The sequence below is a fragment of the Macrotis lagotis genome, chromosome 2 (assembly GCF_037893015.1).
Source record: "Macrotis lagotis isolate mMagLag1 chromosome 2, bilby.v1.9.chrom.fasta, whole genome shotgun sequence".
Lineage (NCBI taxonomy): Eukaryota > Metazoa > Chordata > Mammalia > Peramelemorphia > Peramelidae > Macrotis > Macrotis lagotis.
The window spans coordinates 96,778,985-96,795,465 of NC_133659.1; the positions used below are offsets into that span (position 1 = coordinate 96,778,985).

The 16,481-nt window shown below is 34.5% G+C and overlaps 1 protein-coding gene across 1 annotated transcript in view; it reads right to left on the reverse strand.

The window, feature by feature from the left end:
- The window catches only part of ATP6V1G3 (ATPase H+ transporting V1 subunit G3), a 47,534-nt gene that overhangs the window by 2,647 nt on the left and 28,406 nt on the right, over positions 1–16,481 (reverse strand). Inside the window, exon 3 of the mRNA XM_074222294.1 lies at positions 6,696–6,796. Within this exon, the coding sequence (XP_074078395.1) occupies positions 6,696–6,796 (101 nt within the window). The remainder of the gene's footprint in view (positions 1–6,695; positions 6,797–16,481) is intronic.

Genomic DNA, 16,481 nt, shown 5'->3' on the forward strand with positions numbered 1-16,481 from the left:
TGGGAGGTAGGTGCTATTATCACCTACAGCTGAAAAGCTGAGGCAGATATTAAGGGACTTGCCCAAGATTTCAGAGTTAGTAAAGTATCTCAGGCTGAATTTTCACTCAGGTCTTCCTGACTTCAGAACCAGTGCACTGCATCATGGTCCCCTCCCCAGTGAATTGTGAGGTAGGCATGTTTATGATTCATATACATAAATAACTACAATAAAAGTTAGAAAGGGATTGTGTGCATGGAGAGATCAAACTTTAGATGCCATCTAAGGAGGGAGGAACTTTTCTACCCAGGGAAAAAAAGAAGGCTCACTCTGATACCTGCTCTAGGAAGTAAGGAGGAAAGGAATATAGGAAGACAGGGTGAGTGGGGGAGGGGATGGATTTTATTAAAATTATTGAATTGAGCATGTTTAAAGGCATGAGAGTTTGAAAGAATAAGACAATACTTGTGAAGCATTAAGTAGTCCAGCTTGCCTGCAGTACCAAGTGTACACAGAGGAGAACTGCTGGATAATTTGGCAATGGAATTTGGAGTCATATTATTGAAAGTATTGGTATATTTGAAATGGAGAATTTCAAAGATTTTTGAGTACAGAAGTGACATTCTCAGACCTATACATTATAATAATAATTAATTATAATAATTATTAATAAAAATAAATTAATTAAAACTCAGAATTCTCTAATACTTTAAGATTTGCAAAAACATTTTTTCACAAAAACTCTAGGATAGGTAGGATATCTGTTCTTATTTCCATTTTATGCATAAGGAAAATGATGATGTTCTGGGTAGTCAAGTGACTTTTTCATAATCAAAAAACTACCAAGCATCTGATATAAGATATAAACCTTAGTCATAGGAGTAGCCATAGATTTAGAGGTAGAAGATCATTATTTCACATGGTACAGAAACTGAGTCTCAGAGAGGTGAAATCCCCTTTTTAAAAATCACAGAGATAGTAATTTACAGGGCCAAGATTAAACACTAGTTATTGAACTTCATATACTCTTTTTAGAAAATTAACAATGTTGCCTGAATCTAAATTTGACTTTTTTTTTTTATTACAGCATAGATATTAAGAAGACTGCTTTGGTAATGATGTGGATAGATGAGAGTTGGACAACTTGCAGTATCATTTTTAGAGACACTTTAATCTTTATTTCCTTATTTCAATTCTCAGTGTTCCTCAATGCTGAATTTACCTCTTTAATAATCCTAGAATCTTAGATAAGTTAAGAATCTGTCAATTAAAACTGAAACAGTATGAGGGAACTCACCATTTAAAGTGGCTATTACATTTCAGGGATCCATGAACTTAGGTGGGAAATAAATTATATTTCTATTTCACTAACCTCTAATTGAAATTTCACATTTTCTTCAATTAGGAACGAAAGGGGCAAACATTATTCTAAGAAGTAGTCGATAGAATTCCCTAGATTGTCAAAAAGATTCAAATGTCAAGAACCCCTGATTTAAAGGAATTCTGTATGTTGTAAAATTAGGCATTCTTCTGTAGAGACAACCACTGTATCCTAATTTATCTGTTTAGAAAGGTCAGTTTCATATTTCAGTTTGATTTAAGTGTATGTGCCCTTTCTTTTTTTTTTTTTTTTTTTTTTTTCTTTTCTTTTCTATGTGCATTTCGAAAAGATATACAAGGTATTTAGTCCAGGAAAATCAGAGTAAACCTTTGGGAGGGCTGTGAAAGTTTAGTGAACTTCGGTGCCCATTTGATCTTCCTGAGTCCTAAATTTGAAATCAAATGAGTTTGAGTCTATCCAGGTTCTAGTCCTGTTCTGTTTATAGTGCAGGCTAAAGTTAACTTCCCAGTTCAAAGAAAAATAGCTTTGAAAGGATATTATAGCTCTTTAGACATCCAATAGCTTATTCAAAATAACATTTTGATGAGTTAAGTATAAATGAATCAGAACCATATGGATTGTGTTTTCCTTGTTGCTCATATGGTTTTAAAAATAAGGGGGAGATGACTTATCAAAATGCTTTTGGGGTTTGGTCACACCCCAAACACATTTGGAAAATAATTTGGGGGAATTTCCTGAATTTTCAAGGATTTCAGATCCACCAAGGCTGTCAGATAATGACCTTATAATGAAATGAAAAAAAAACTTCAATAATTAGAAATATCTACTTGACAGAGAACTGTTGTTTGGAAGCCATTTTACATGTTTTATTACAGGTTACATTTTCAGGAATAATAACCCTCAGGATGCTAGCAAAAAGTTTGCTTAGTTGTTATTAGGTTGGGGGCAAGTGGAACATTTTACAAAGCTGAGCTGATTCCTATTTTCTTCTTAACATGTGAAGTTATCAGTTTTCTCTCTCTTGAAATAGAATTTAACTAATTCAATACAATTCAAATTGAGGGCACCCAGAGGCCCTACTCAATGGTGGGGTTGGTGGTGGGAGATTTATAGCACCTTTGTCTCTCATTCAGCTTTTGTAGTGGTCGTCACTTTTTTTCCCCTTAGTCACTGATGGGAAATTCTATTCCCTTTTTACTTTTCAGCAGAGTAGGAAACCCTGGGGTACACAGGATATCCTTCCTAACCGGTGCGACTGCAGTGTAAGCCTCCTCTCCAGGCAAAAACACGGCTAATTACATCCCTGGCAAAAATGGTTTGGATGAATTTTGAACTCCCTCCTTACTCCTCTCCCCTGTGGTTCCTGGAGTAGCGAGTGGTGCATTAAGAAGACAATGCAAATCCTACCGCACTCTAGCTACGGAACCTGACAAGTCATTAACCTGTCCTGGTGCCAGTTTTCTTATGTGTTAAACTGTGAATATTAATAATAACAATATTGATAATAACTGAATATTGACTTTGTGTGTATTTGTGTGTGTGAATGGATAGATACACAAGTAGATAGGACACCAGGCCTGGAGTCAGGAAGGCTAATCTTCAAGAGTTCAAATTTGGTTTCAAATGTGATTCTGGGCAAGTCTCTTAATTCTGTTTGCCTCAGTTTCCTCATATATAAAAAAATGAGTTGGAGAAGGGAATGGCGAACTTCTCCAGTTATTTCTACCAAGAAAACTCCCAATTTGAGCCATGAAGAGTCAAACAATGAAAAATTACTGAACTAAATAAATACACACATAGGCACATATGTTTATCATCTGTAATCTATCATCTCTTTTTCTCTATATCTCTATTTGCTACTCTGTAATCTTTAGACATTTTAATCACTTTTACATTTTGGTTGTTTAATGAAAAAGTTTTGTTGATACTACATTGTTTATTGTAATAAAGATCATCATATCCTCTTGAGAAGCCACATACAGAATATTAAATTTAATGGATTATGATGGATGTGGGACCATAAATGTCTTTGTATATATTTTGGAAGCAATGCAAAGAACTCAGTATGATTGTTCCAAAGACTTTTCTTCTTCAGGCTCTAAGCAGATCTTCCTGCTTGACCCTAGGCTTAGGTTAATCATGATGAGTCTCTCCTAGAATAACAATACAAAGAATACTGTGAGGTCACACCAAGAGTAGAAGTGCTGAGATAGTTTTTATAATAAGCTTTAGCAGAGCAGCCCTGCGCACCCTGGCCTTTCTCTTTGAATGCAGTTTGATCAGTCAGCTGTGAAATTGGCTTAGGCTTGAATTGTGAAAAAGAAGAGTTTTTATTCAAGTTCAATACCGATGGTTAATTTCCTGGACTAGATTTACAACTTATGCAGCTCCTAGGGAAGAACTTTCTTAGTTGTTGCACATCAAGAGATTCTGTACCCTACAATCCCATGCTATGTATGCAGTATTAGGATGGTTGTGTGTTTTTGTTTCTTTTTTGATACAAAAAAATTAAACTTTACTTTTTTTTTTCCTCAATAAGGTAACCAAAGGTGGTAATAGTTGGGAGACTGCATTCCCAGATAATTTTGTCTAATGGGCTCATCATAGTTGAAGTGATTATGAAAGAGCCAGAGAAGAAATATCGCTCAAGACATTTGATTCTGACTGATAGATACTCCTCGATTAATGATAGATCTAAAGGGGTTAGTCTATTAGTTTGGGGCACTTCCCAACTACCATTTCTAAACCATATTGTAGGTAGTCTGACTATCAATCTCTTATTTTCTCTTCCTTCACTACCTTTCCCTGCCTCTCTTTCTCCAGAACCTTGAACCCTTGGGACCCTCTTAGATTCTGATAAGTGAACTTTTATCTTTTCTTGTCTGGAACCAGGCCTCTGCATTACTTTCTGATCAACATTTCCAGACACATGAGGTAACTCCTCACTCTGTGTTATGTAAAGGGGATACAAAAAATGGCAAAAAAATAAATAATACCCTTTCTTGAGACTCATCATCTACTGAAGAAGACAATATACAATCAACTAAACATGAATAAGATATATTCTAGATCAATTGGGAGTTAACTCAGATGGAAGGCACTAAGATTAAAGAGGACTGGAAAAGGCTTCTTGAAGAAGGTTGAATTTTAGATAAGACCTAGAGGAAGCTAGGAGGCAATCATAAATCATGGATTTATATGTAAAAGAATTTATTTAGTTGGCATCTAGTTCAAACCTCTCATTTTAGAGATTAGGAAGCTGAGGTCCCAGGAAAGCAAAGCAACTTGCCAGATTCTCAAAGGAGCAAATCACAGATTTACACTTCTAATTGAATCTCTTTGACTCCAAATTCAAGACATTTTCTACTCTACTACATACTATTCTTTTGCAATTTTATTTTTATTTATGTCCTAAGGGATAATAATTATTTTTATATAAAAAAGAAACATGTGATTTGTGTTAAGTAACTTCTTTCTTGTGAAGGTTGATTTTTTGCTTCTTACCAAAAGGAAGAAAAGGAGGCACAGTGCAGCATAGTGGATAGGGCACAGGGCATGGAATTGGCAAGATTTGGGTTCAAATCCACCTACAGACTGTGATCCTAAGTCTGTTAATCATTTTTGTGCCTTAGGCAGTTAGATGGTGCCTTCTTATGCAGTGCTTCAGACTAGGAGACTGGAAGACCTTAATTCAATTCTGGCCTCTCTCTCAGAAACCCACTAGCTCTGTGATCTTGAGCACTTAGTTTTCCCTTTTGTAAAAATGGGAATAATAACACCACTTATCTCCCAGTATTATTGTGAAGACCAAATGATATAATGATCTATAAAGCCCTTAGAATAGTGTCTGGAATACAGTATCTAAATATTAGTTATTATTGTTATAATTATTATGGGGGTTGGGCTTTATGGCCTCTGAACAGACCCTTTAGGATCCTTTCATGCCAAATCAATACCATTCACAAAAACAAAAATCATATGTAAATCCCCTGGTTTTTACAACATATACCTAAAAGAAACCAATTGATAAGTTAGAATTTATTAAATATCTACTCTTTGGTAGATACAAGATGCACAACTATAATGAAGGAAACAATCCCTACTTATATGGAGTTTTCAGTAAAATGTGGGAGATATTATGTACATAAATAAGAATATATATGATAAATACAATTAAATCAAAGGTAGTTTGGTGCAAGATTAAGGAAGTATCAGATGACCTTTTCACCCCCTCAAACTCTAAGTACTACATATACTGATTATTGATCCTAAGAATATGGTTTCCCAGGACATCATTTGCACATTATAATCAAGTCCTATCACAATGTATGTTACAAAATCTCTTTCATTGCACTGATATATTTATATTATATTCCTGTGCAACTGTTTCCTTTAGTTTTGTTTAGCTTATCATTGTTTTTTGGGGAGTATCAAATGACAACAGAAGGTAGACTATGCCTTTTTTTCTGCTTTGGTCATTTCTATAACTTCTGTCATTCAAGGGAGCTCTTTGATCTGTACATAAGCAAGAATAAATAAGAAACTTATAGATTCTTTCTGCTTTAATAAATATATAAATTCTGCTTACATAGTCATACTTTTGCTACCACTTAGCTTTAGAGGGAATGATTTTTTAAAAAAGAAACTTCCATGGGAAAGCCCTAAAAATTTGGAATAAGAAAAAATAACAGAATGTGATGTTTCATCGGTATAGGGAAATTCTAGTCAGGAAATTCCCTGTCCCAATACAACTAGAGGATCATCTTTTATTTTATTCCTTTAGCATGCAGTATCGCTGCTACTGCTGCTGCTGCTCTTCCTTTTTACTATAACTACTACAGTTGGAATTTGCATAACATTCATTATATTATAGGTATTATGCTAAGAGCTTGACAATCATCATTTCATTTGAGCCTCACAACAACCCTGGAAAGTAGGCGCTATTATCCTCATTTGACAGATGTAGAAAGTGAGAGAGAACTGACTTGCCTAGACACACGTAGTTCAGAAGTGTCTGAGATCAAATATGAACTCAGGTATTCCTGATTCCAGGGCCAGCTCCATATCCAGTAGGCTACACTGCTACTCCACATGTGTGTTAATCTACACACATGTCTTTTTTCTCCATTGGAATAAAATAAGGGCTCTGTTCTATACAGAGTAGGCACTTAAATAAATGTTGAATTTAATTGATTTGGATTGGTTCTTTCTATCAGTGAAGAAATTGACACTGAGGCAGTATGCCACCAAGTCGAATATAGAAATCAGCTCTAGCATCTTGATCTTATACCCTCTTCAATGTTCTTTTAAGTATGTCTGTCATGGGGTTCTACTTGAAATGTTTCATAAGAAATCAATTGATATTCATACTTACCAAAGATTGCTTTTCCTGAAATTCCTTTTCTTTCTGCATTCTATACTGGTCTATTTCAGCCATTGCTTCTTCTTTTGCTTGTTTTAACCTTTTGCCTTTTCCTGAAAATCAAAAGAGGTATCTGAGAGAAACTGAAAGCGAAGTTCCTTTAAAATGAATTATATTTGGAGTCAGAAAGCCTATAAGCCATGATTTGATAAAATATAATAAGTTTATATATGTGTGCATATATATATGCATATATAATGAGATGGCAGAGTGGATAGAGCAACAGGCTGTGGATCAGTAGGACATGAGTTCAAATCCAGCCTCAGGTATCACTGACTGTGTGACAAGGGAAGTTTTTTAAATCTCTGTCTTAGTTTCTTCATCTGTAAAATGAGTATTATAATGATAGGTTGTTGTGAGGATTAAATAAAATTATAATTAGCACAGTGCCAGTCTCCTAGTAAGCATTATATAAATGTTAGCTTTTATACACACACACACACACACACACACACACACACATATATATATATATATACACACATATGTATGTATGTGTATGTATACAGAGAATGAGCAGATCAGATTATTTTAAAGGTGGGAATCAGTAGAATCACATTACCATATACTGCAGAAATGTTGGAAGCTTGCAAAAAGAAACCTGAAACATTTTCCACTGGATTTCTTTAATGTGATGGAAATGACAATTTGCTTTTGCACTTTCATGTTTAAGTAAAATATCTGTCTCTTTTATTCACAGCAATAACAGCTAGAGAGCAGATTTTAGCTGTCATTGGTTGGGAAAGACATTATTTGGTCAGATTTTCGGTGCTGATTTGCTGCCAGGAACCCTGTTGTCCCTACCAACTGGATTCTATTTAACACTGGCAGCTAGCCAACTCCCTACAAACCTTCAACTCAGACTCTACCAAACTGGCTTACATTTTTATTTTTGTATTTTATTGGGAATTTTCCCTTAACATTTTTCTGCCTGTAGAATGAGTGATTAAGATTAAGAGCACATCAAAGTAGGTCCTGTATACTAACTTTCTATGGGGAGACTTGAAAGGGATTGTAAAACCAATTTTTTTTAATGGCAAAGAGATTCAGTTAAATGGCCCCTCACTTTTATTAAGGCCAAGGGTATAAGCATTAAATCCAAAGACTGGCAGACTGTACTGTAAAGTTTTAGTATAAAGGTAATGTTTTGGTTAGCTTTGGTTAAAACCTGAAATTAATGTTTTGGACTACTGGAATTGGCTCTGTAGATCAGAGAACCAAACAAAGCTTAAATCCTTCCCATCTCCAGTTCTAGGAGCTCAATGGTAACAATGCAGCACTCCTTAGTCATTGCTATGATTAAACATTTTTAGAATCCCTGCCCCATGTTGTGAATCTTTCTTATTTCTGGTCTTTTACAATCCACATATCTTGTCCAGGTAATATTCATTCTGTTCTTCTCTTAAGACAATGGAATGTTACTTCTTTACTCCTCTCTTCTAACATGGTCTGTTGGGTAGATTTTAGTTAAATTAGTTTTTTTAATAGTGATAGTGGCTCATATTCCTGTAAAGATTGAAGACTTAAAGTGTGCTTCCGTCTTAGTGATGCTTCAAGTGGGTAAGTGGAAATGATAGTATTGTGACTTGACAAAGTGGGACTGACAACCGATGCTCAGAGAGGTTAAGCAATTTGTCCATGGTCACGCAATAATAAATGTTAGAGCCAGAACTTTTGCCCAGAACAATATTCTTTCCACTAAACCATGTCACTCATCCATAATGATATCATAGCATAGGATAAGAACTTGGTATGTAGGAAGGTTCTGTGACCTTGTCAGTATGGGAAACTTCCTTTCATAACATAGGATATAGCCTATAAGAGGCAAGGTTGAATCTGATCTGCATGCTGTTAGATTTTAGAACAAAATTATACATATATGTCTTTCAATAGTTAGCAAAAAGAAGTTTTCCTAACCATAGCAAAGAAAGGATTTTCAATAAGGAAACTCCAACATTTGTTTGATTAATGGTGACCCCTTTGTGTTCATATGGAAATACATCTGTAGCCTGTGGTGACTTACCCCATCTTGGGGCTTCTACCAAGTCTGAAGGACATCCAGCTCTACATAGGTTGATCTTTATTTAATACCCTTAAGTGAATAGGTAAGCACATCCTTACAGTGAGAGGACAGCTGGAAGCTGTGTCAAGGGAGGCAAAATTACCCCAAGTCATGTTACCGAGGATAAGGAGAACACTAGTATTACACAGTCCAAATATAAAATGGTAGATGAGTTCTAGAAAGTTGAGTGAAGAAGACAAAGATTAAGAAACTTGGATAAATTGGCAATAATCACATAAATGAGCAAATGTCAGAGGCAAGATTTAAACCCAGTTTTCTCTTCATTCAATTTCATCTCCCTGTCTACTATGCCATTTATATAAGTATATAATCAAGAGAATATTATTTTTAATAACTCTGATTTTTCAGAAAAAGACAACTAATACTCACTCTTCCTTTATGTGGAATATTTTGTTAATCACTGAATAGTTTTTATGACAAAAATTCTATTTCCTGGATAATGAGTAGAAAATATCCATTTTTCTATGATTGCTTATAATATTTAAATTGCTTTGCCTCATATTTTCAGGACATATCACTACAATTGAACTCTTAAAATCTGTGACTTAGCTATAGGACACAAATCTTCTAAGCTCTCTTTCCTTTAGCTCTCTTTCCATTTAGATGCTAAGTCAGAATCCTTTTAGCTTTTCTACTTCTTGGCTGACAGTAGAGTAGGTGGTACTTCTTTTCTTCCTTCCACCTTCCTTTTCTCCTTCCATTTTCTATTCCTCCTTACTTCTTTTTTCTTTCTTCCTTTTTTCTTTCCTTTTTCTTCCCTCCTCCCTTTCCCCCTTCCTTGCTTTCCTATTTCCCTCTCTTCTTTCTGCTTATCTACTTCCCTCCCATACTATCTCCCTTCTTTCTCTTCCCATTTCCACTCCTGACTTCCTTTTCCTTTGTCTGCCCAGTGAGAAGAGAATCCTTGTTCTGAATCTCTTGCTTCTAGTTATCTTTTCTGGTGCACAGATGAGCAGGCTTCAGTTTTGCTTTCACATTCATCTCTAATGGCTTCATAAGAAGCTTCTTTGGGGTCTAATTAGTAAATGAGCATTGATAAAATACCTAGGACAAAGATTGATAATAATCCATCTCATCTACTTTTGGGGCAATACTTGCATATAATATCTTTGGGGTTATAGGCAAGAATTTCATTTTCATTTTAGTTGTTTTCTAATGTATGTGCATTTTTGTACTGAAATAAGCATTACTTTAATTGTTTATGACATTCTTTATTAACTTACCTTGCTTGAGCAAAATCATGTTTCTGCTTTTAGTAAGGTTGAGCCCAGCAGGTTTTTTAATGTCCAGTGTCTAGAAAGATCCTGAGATTATGAGATGTAATATATTTGGTGTAATGATACAATAAAGACATGGAACTAGAACCCAGGTCTCCTATCTTATAGCCTACCAGTCTTTCCTCTGTAGTACATAGCCCTGAAGAGATCTCTTCATAGCACCCAAGGGCACAACTAGATCAACAGAAGTTACAAGTAGGCAGATTTCAACTCATAATAAAGAAGAAATGTCTAAGAATTGCTTAGGTCTAAAAGAACAATATAGACTGCCAAGGAAGACCAAGAATTCCTTTTCATCTGAGGTCTCCAATCGAAGCTTGCCTAGTCCATCCCCAAGGATGTAGCATATACTTTAGTGAATCATTGATATATTATCTTTGCAATCCCTTCTCTCTTTTAAGATTTAGGAACAGGATATTGTAATAGATTTAGAAACAGAGTAAAATGAAATGGTTTAATGAATTGTGGTAAATGATTATTGTGGAGTACTATTATGTTATAAGAAACAGAAATGATGAATGCAGAGAAGCATGGAGAGCTTCATATGATTTGATTCAAAATGAATAGTTAAGAAAACATCCTACATAATGATTACAACAATGTCAGAAGAAAGAACAACTATAAAACAAACAAAAGTGAATGTTGAAAACTACAAAGAATAAGCAAAGCCCCAAAGAAGAATTAAGAGAAGTTAGTTTCACCATGTTTCTTTGCCTAAATGGAAGGTTCACAAATGTGGAATATTGCATGCATTTTTTAGACTTTTTCAATATATTGATCGATTTTGCTGATTTTTCCCTCTACTTTTCATATATATATATATATATATATATATATATATATATATATATATATATATATTATATACATTTCTTATCTGAGATTGCTCTATGAAAGGGTTAGGGAGGGTTACTGGCAGAAATGCAAGTGATATAAATTTTATGATGTATAAAGGGATATAAATACATACATATTTACACATTATTTTTAAAAGATTACATGCTACTATCACTCTAGGGGAAACTTTAAATTCCTGATGATTTGCTTCAAAGGCCCTCTAAAGTTTTGGTGCTGTCTGTATCTCTCTGGGACAAGTATGTAATGTAGACAGGTAGAAATGGCAATGTGACCCTATCCGCTGTGCTTATCTTATCTCAGTATCTTTTTATTCAAGCTCTCATTTATATGACAGAATAGAAGAAACTCAGATTTCACAAACTAGGGAACCTTGAACCCTAGTGATGTTTGGTAGTTATTACAGAAATAACCATTACCTGGTATAGCTTAGCCTTAAGAGATTGAAATTTGGGAAGTATTGACATGTTCACAATGAACATGGATGAGGTTTCTGAATACAGAAATAGGAGCACTAAATAAAGATTAATATGAAAAGCATTTGTTAGCTGGGAGGACCATGCTATTTGTTTTTTTTAATTTTTAAATTTTTTTTGCAAGGCAGTGGGATTAAGTCACTTGCTCAAGGTCACACAGCTAGGAAATTATCAAGTGTCTGAGGGTAGATTTGAACTCAGGTCTTCCTGATTCCAGGGCCAGTACTCTGGGCCACCTAGCTGCTCCATGCTATTTGTTTTTAAGAGCTTTGAACCTAAAACTGAGATATTCCTGATGAGGATATATATAAAATATCAGAATATCCATTTTTTCTCTCTTGAAAAGGTAGCCACATAATTAAGATAGACCAAAAGCATCATCAAAGTAGTCTAGCCAAGTGGAAAAATACTTATTCAGTAAGCAATGTCCAAGGGGTAAGAGTCCAGCTAAGCTGCATTTTATGGAGCGATGTCTAGGAAAGATCACTGCAGAGCAGTAATTCCAATATATGCTATGAGACCTATCAACTGAAGAATACAAGACCAGAGGGGAAAGAGTCCAAGGAAGAAGCATAATAAAATTATTAAAAGACCATTGAAAGTATTCATTGTTCTTCCATATGTGTATGTCCTGGCCATATTTATTTCTTATATGTGTGCATACACATGTATTTAACCTGGTCACTTATTCTCCCTATATGTGTACTCTGCCATATTTGTGCCCTCAACATAGGTCTTCTTTATATGTGTTTTTCTCCATGATATTCTCTAATCCATATGTTTCTAAACCTGTGTATGAATTTGTGGGATAATATACCCTAATTTTATTAGGGAAATATTTTGTTGTTACTTTTATTTCTATTTCATTTATTAAATATTTGTTTGAATTAATTGGGTTTTTTGGTTGACTTTTAAAGATAAACACTTTACTTGGACCTCCTGAACTTTTTGAGAATGTGGAACTTCTGGGAGGGTCCTTGAACCTCAGAGTTGTTCCAAGTTCCTAGGGGAACTCCCCAAAGTATTAAGGGTAGAAAACCACTAGAATCTTCACCAATATTTTTGAAGTCAGGTTACTGTTCAGATCCATTAATTCTATATTTTAAATAGATTGGGGGGTGGTGGAATGATTCTTCCACACGTTATTTTGTTTGGGAGGTGGGGGAGGTAAAAGATAGAATTGCTAGGATTTTTTTCCCCCAAAGTAAAGGCAGAAATTTAGTAGATAAGGGTTGTCATCAAACCAACAGATAAACATATGTATCCTAGCTCTGTATAAATAGAACAGATCTGACAATGTAGTCACCCAACATTCTGTAAAGGTTCAAAGTAACTCTATTGTTTGCAAACTGAATAAATCCTATTGAATTTCTCTATTTTCTGGAGATAAAGGTTAGTCTTTAGATAATAGAAACACAATCTGTCCTCAGTTAGTAAACTTTCTTGGAAAGGTTGAAAACTTTCCAGGTGCCCTAAGAGGAGAAAGTTCACCACCATATCATGACATAGGAAAAGGATTTAAATGGAAGGGAGGCATGTTTATTATAAAGAATTTTTAAAAACATAAACCTTAGGAATCCATAACTCTAGATTCTAGTTTTGAATTCATTTAATAGTTTGTCAGTAAGGTTTTTGGCAAATCACTTACTCTGTTTAAGGCTTCCTAAGAAAATGAAGAGATTTAATACTCTACATATATCTCTAATAATAGAGATATTAGAAGCAGTATGGCATATTGGATAAATAGTTTCTCTGACAGGTTCTACAAAGTCAGAACAACCTGGATATGACACAGCATGGATTACTGTTCAGAGGATCAACCTAGTTAAGTGCACTGAAGCTCATCATCAGAAAGTTAGCAAGCAGATGATAATTGGCTACGTGTGGGCAAGGGGTTAAACTGGAGTCCATGAATTATAACAAAGAAATAGTGGGATTTATATACACACACACACACACACACACACACACACACACACACAGAGAGAGAGAGAGAGAGAGAGAGAGAGAGAGAGAGAGAGAGAGAGAGAGAGAGAGAGAGAGAGAGAGAATGAGCACCCACACTTATGAAAATCTCTTATATTTTGAAGTCTGAAGTATTAAAGAATCTATAATCTTACACTAAGAACCTATATTTTGTGGAGACAGCAAGATGTGGGGATAATGAGAAATCCAAGTAAATGACAATCTGAAACCATGTTACCTATACACACTTCTAATACAATATATATATCTTAATGTAAGCATAAAGGAAGGAACAGTTTCTCATTTTATATGTGAACATAGAGAATTTGTTACTGAAATAAATGTTCATGTGACCTTTTTTATTTTCAGGAAACAAGTTCTGAAATTTTATGGTCCCTGAAATTTTTACTTGTTAGGAAACATTTTTAAGAGCTGTTCCCTATAAAGTATATTTGAATTGGGAATGCTCAAATTAAGTAGCGATGTTTGTAGGAACCATATAGAAAAACACACATACTTTATTGAATTTTGTAAAGGCTGAATTTGAGTAAAATTAGATAAAACAAACAATTGTATATTCATATGTATAGTTAGAATTTTCATATAAGTGAACTTTTTAATTGTTATTTTTTTAAAAGCAAAGATTTAGAGGTTATTGCCAAAAGATTGTTTGTACTTGAACATCTATTCATTTCTCATTATAAAATAAAGAGTTCACAGAGTTTTAGTGGCTATTCCACCAGAATCCAAGCTCTGGCAAGCTTGACCAAGTAAGAAAGGCTTTGAGTGAGAGGTTATTTCTGATTCAAGGGCCAGACTAGCTATTTTAAGAAAAATATCACCATTAAATTGAACAATAAAAATATTTCTGATTTTTTTAATTACAGTATTTTATGGAATCTGCTAAGGCATGAAGGGGTTAATACTGCAAAGTGGAGAAAGTATCTATGCCGATTAAATAGTAGTATTTTGTATCATTTATGTGTATGTATAAATACATATAATATGTATGTTTTCATTCAAATCTTGGATTATATAGAATACTTGTTTGATATCCCGATTGTATGGTTGGTTCCTCCAACCCCTTTTTCACTAGAGTATCTGTTACAGTTCAAACTCAATCAGTTGCCAGGTCTACTTTCACAACATATAATTTTCTTTTCCCTCCTTCCCTTCTCTTCAACTGATATCACCCTCTGGTTCAGACCCTCATCATCTCTTTTCTAGATTATGACAGTACTCCTAATTGGTATCCATATATCTAAACTCTCTCTTTTCTTATCCATAGTCCATAAAGCAATCATACTGATATTCTTAAGACACAAGTCTGCTCATTCCACTCCCCTATGCTAGTCCCTTTCTCTTACTCTAGGATAAATTTAATGGATAAATTTAATGCCTTTCTTAGTTTATTACGTATTAGTCTTATTGAATTTTATATTCCAGTCAATTCCAAGTCAGTTTGCTTGCTATTCCTTATAAATGACTTTTGATATCCTATAACCATGTTTTTATATAAATAATCCCCCCAAGCCTGGAATGAACTCCCTTTTCAATTCTAACTCATTGAATCCCTGCTTTCCTTCAAAGCTTGATGTCACCTACAACGTCTATCTAATCCTTTCCAACTGTTAGTATCTTATATATATTTTAATGTGCAAGTTGTTTTCACTCAAGAGAATATATGCTCCATAAGGATAAGCATAGTTTTTTGTTTGTCTTTGTTTTCTCATTGCCTGGAATCATATCTAGAACATAGTAGGGCTTGACAAATGTGTGTTGAATAACTAAAATGAAGGATCATCTCATATGCCAGCTCCACAATGAAACCTTCCATAATACCATTCATTAAGTGCAAGTATTTAGAGTGAGGAAAACCTGACTTCAAATCCATTCATAGACATTTATTAGCTTTGTGACCAAGGACAAGTTAATCTGTTTTCTCATTTGTAAAATGACTATGTCAATAGTAGTTACTTCCCAGATTAGTTGTGAGGATAAAATTAGGTGTTTGTAAAGAACATTTAAACCTTAAACCTATTGTTATTATCTCCAATGAGATGCCCTCTCCCTTTCCTGAACCCCAATAACATTCTGCTTGTGCCTCTCTTATAGTATTTATTATAGTCATCATAATCTACTTTGCAGAATAGTCAATGGTATATTTGTCACCTCTCCACTGACTAGATATGTAAGTTCTTTGAGAGCAGGGATATCTTCAAAATATTGAGAGTTAATAGGGTTGTATTCATAATTTAAAATATTTTATAAAATTTTAGCAATTCTTATTCATCATTGTCTTGCAGTTCCTAAAATGTGCCTTGCATCCAATAGGCACTCAATATGTATTTATTGAAATTGAATTAAATATTCTATTTTAGCTTAAAATAGAGTAGTAAAAAAATCATATATTATTATCAGATTTGGACACATCTTCCCTCTCTTTTTCAGTGTAAAGATGTTGGATCTACAGACTTAAAACAAATATGTATTAGCAAAGAAAGAAGATTTTGGAAAAAGGTAATATTTGCTTCATTTGAGACCTGAATCAAGGCTTCCTACAAAATGCCACATATCATATTCCAGTGACAGTCTCTCAGTGTGTCCATGATATCCACCTATCATCACACCAGGCACCTGCTGCTTCTTATTTAATTAAGTGGGAAAGTTGTCTGGAGAGAGTTGCTGGCTCAGCAATTTTCTGGATTGACATGGCAGCTGCCACTGTTTGTGATGCTGCATATGTTGACACTAATTACATTCCATTGAAGGAACTATCTCTAGTAATCACTGTTTCATTAGGTGAAAATAAAAATGAATAAATGGGGTTCACTTCTACGAACCTCTTTTTTGCTGCTCTATCTGTGAAATTGGATCTTCAAATCTGAAGATGGACACCACTGCCTTGGAAGTGGCAGCAGAGGAGTCAACCAAGAAGGGAAAGAGTCTACCTTATAGTCTTTCAGCTGTCCTTGGAAATCAAGGAGAGCTACGGAGTATGTGCTACACTAGATTTAAGCACCTGCTAGAGCTTTGGGGAGAACTTCTCCCCATTGGAGGAAGAGGCATTATCTTCTCAGTT